The 3530-nt window shown below is 37.2% G+C and overlaps 1 protein-coding gene across 1 annotated transcript; it reads right to left on the minus strand.

The window, feature by feature from the left end:
- Positions 1-457: 457 nt before the first annotated feature.
- On the minus strand, positions 458-1390 carry LOC136628873 (olfactory receptor 6B9-like). Its single transcript, XM_066604967.1, has one exon. It carries the CDS (start codon positions 1388-1390, stop codon positions 458-460), a length of 933 nt encoding a protein of 310 aa, XP_066461064.1.
- Between the last annotated feature and the right edge of the window lie 2140 nt (positions 1391-3530).

Here is a 3530-nt window from a genome sequence, read left to right on the forward strand (position 1 = left end):
TTCAGAACATGATATTTATTCATTATAGATTGTATTTTCAGGATTCTTCAGCAAGTCATGTAAGCATAAACTTTCTAACTTGATTTAACAAACACTCTTATTATATGTATAATGGACATGAACATACAATAACGATATAATTAATTAAATATACAGTATGTTATAAAGGAGCATTCTCAATAATAATGATTTGTTTCATCTGGCTGTAGAGGATGACAAGGGACTCTTCACACGGTACAGAATATGCCATCTGACGCATCGCAAGCCACTGTAAATTCCACACTAAAATCTGCAGTGTACTTTGATTTTGATGCAGCATTGAAAATGGCTTAGAACCTGCCTGCAATTCCGCATCAAAATCTGCAGTTAGACCTGTGAATTTTGGTGTCGAATTCAGCCGCTGCGGATATGGCTGCATCTTGCGGCGTAATTCTATCCTGTGTGAAAGGTCCTAAGACTATGCCATGCAATGTACAAATGATTTTCTTATCGCTTGCTTTACTTCTTCATTTCTCAGACAATAGATTATTGGGTTCAGCAATGGAGTCAAAACAGAATACAAAATAGCCACCAGTTTATTGCTATTATGTGGGGTAGCCTTTTTTGGTCTTGCATAGATGAACAATGTGGTCGTATAAAATATAATGACAACAGTTAAATGAGATGCACAGGTGGAAAAGGCCTTTTGACGTCCGTGGTTGTTAGGCATTCTGATTACTGCCCAGAGAATGTAAATGTATGATATGATTATCATTACAAGAGGAATCATGATAATTATCATGGCAAGGATGAAATCCATCAATTCTGTGAAAGACATGTCTGTGCAAGCTAAGTTAAGTACTGGAGAAATATCACAGAAAAAATGGTTGATCACATTTGGGCCACAAAAACGCAACCTAAAAATAAGTATAGCTTTAATTAGGGCAGTGGAGAATCCCAAGGCCCATGTGCCAATTGCCAATTGCAAACAAAAGGTGTCATTCATGATGACTGGATAGCGTAGAGGAAAACATATAGCAATGCATCTGTCAATTGCCATAACTGCTAAAAGAACACATTCAGTGCAGGCCAAAGATATGAAGATATATAACTGAGTCATACAAGCAAGGAAAGAAATCCTATTGTTTTGAGTCAAGAAGATGTTAAGCAGATTGGGAATAGTAACGGTAACATACCAGATTTCTAAGAATGACAGGCTAGATAGAAGATAGTACATGGGCTTATGGAGTCTTACATTACATTTCACTGTTATGATGATGACCACATTTTCTATGACAGTTAAAAGATATATTATTAGGAATGCTGCAAAAAGAATGTTCTGCAACTCTGAACGTGTCGGGAACCCAATTAGGATGAATTCAGTGATGTTGTTACCATTAAGAATTTCCATCATGGAGCGTACCTGTAGATGATACATGAAACAGTACAAATAAGCTTCCATACAATTCTAAAAGTGAGTCGACCTCAAGCTTTGTGTGCTATAACAAACATGCATGGTCACATTATTTAACTGAAACAATAGACAAGTACTTATCATTGTAAACCAGAAAATATGTTTGATGCTAAGGAGACAGAAAATTGTTCTTTGAACAGTTACTGCCCAAACCACTTCATACAGTAGATTATTCCTCAGCTTAACTAAACACCTTTTTACATAGGTAGATTTAACGTTTTTACCTCCAGACTCAGATCTTACCCTCATCCCTGTATTGACATGACCATTTATGATACCTTGCTGTCATCTGATGGTTTTCGTTTATATGTAGTGTTCATGTCAGTTGCTAACAGAGTTGGACAAAATCTTAGATAATGTGTGCTGCAGTTTTCACAAATGACATGTGATATCAGATATATCTGCTCCCTGGTGGACAAAGAGTGGTTTATCAATTTATAGTTTGTCTCAGAAAGGAGGCAGCCTAGCAGTCCTGCAGAGCTAGAACTCTCAATATCTGAAGGAAATTTGAGTTTTTAAAGGCTGCGTATAAGATGGACATTACTAGTATTGAGATTTGCCAAATTCATAAATCTCACCATTAGACACATAAGTGTGATTGTTCTCGGCATGAGAAACCAAGTAATCTTGTAGATTTGATACCTTTTAATGGCTAACAAAAATACATGAGGTTATAGCGAGCTTTCAAACCTCTCAGGGCTTTCTCAGGCATAATGAAACATAAAAGTGAGACATTACCATCTCCATATGTTCACTTTAGTAATGCTGTTATTACTTATCTGAAGTAGGATTGTGCTGCCTACTTGTAGTTGATGCCATTCCTCAAACTATGTCTATCTATCTATCTATCTATCTATCTCATCATTTGTGAAGACAGAAAAAACCCTTCATTTAAAAAAAACTGTTAAAATATACTTTTTGACACACAAAGATACATTTACAACTAAATTATAATTCAAGATAACGGAAACATGATTTGCACGTTAGCTAGCTTATCCTTACCCAGGTTGTCAATACAGCACGTACAAAGATCAGTAACTGCTGGAAGGAAAAGGCATATTAGGAGCAGAGTAATGCAGGATATTCCTGTTGTACACATGATCTTGTAATATCTTTGAGTGCATCAGATGAGTCTTCAGCTATTAGGCATCAGTTATATAACCAGTTAAATATCAATACACCAAACCACATGAGACTGAAATTATTACTTTTCTACTTGCTTCTCTTACCTAGGGAAAACGTTCCTTGCTGCTACCACCAACAGCCACATGGGATATTGTTTCAAATTAACATGAAAGTTTTCAAAAATTACTGTGTAATGCTTTAATAAAATAAGCTTAAGTGGGCACTAACTTTTTAACACAACTTATGCTCATCTAGAAGCCTGTTGTAATGTACTTGCATTCATTTTTTTTCACCACTGAAAATTAAGTTTGAAGCCCCTGCTACTAGGAGTATCCCTTGCAAAATTCTTGCAATCCACTATCTATCAGTTTGCGGCTGCTGCCTTCTCCAAGCCAGGACTCGCTATAGGTAATGGCCTGCTTCATGGCCGATTCGGAGGCCTTGGTACAAGAGCTCGCCAGTTGCCTGGATGCATCTGCCCCCTTGCACAGGATCAGCTACTCTGCTTGCTCGTCTCTGATCTTCCATAAATGAGAGAAGCAAGATGGTTAAATAGATTAATTTGTACCTACTAGGTATTATGCTGGCTCTTGCTGCCTACCAGCAGAGTCAGCACCCTGATAATTACTGAATTTATAACCAGGCGGAACAACAATGATATTGGCATAAATTTAACACCAGAGAACCACTAATATTCTTGATCTATCCATCCCTATTTGCTCAAAGGGTACATTACAAAACACCATTTTTAGAAAACCTATGGCCACCACTCCCGCTTAAAAGGGGCATACCAACTGGAAAATATTAGAGGGCTAGGAGAAACTGCTCAAGCAACGAATTCTTTGAACATGACTGTGCTAATCTTTTTTAAGATGTTCAGAGATAGGACTAACCGTCTAGCTGTTTGAGGAGGTCATATTATAGGGCCGAAACTGAAAATAGGGAAGCTTTA

This window comes from Eleutherodactylus coqui, chromosome 5, assembly GCF_035609145.1.
Source record: "Eleutherodactylus coqui strain aEleCoq1 chromosome 5, aEleCoq1.hap1, whole genome shotgun sequence".
In the NCBI taxonomy this organism is placed as follows: Eukaryota; Metazoa; Chordata; class Amphibia; order Anura; family Eleutherodactylidae; genus Eleutherodactylus; species Eleutherodactylus coqui.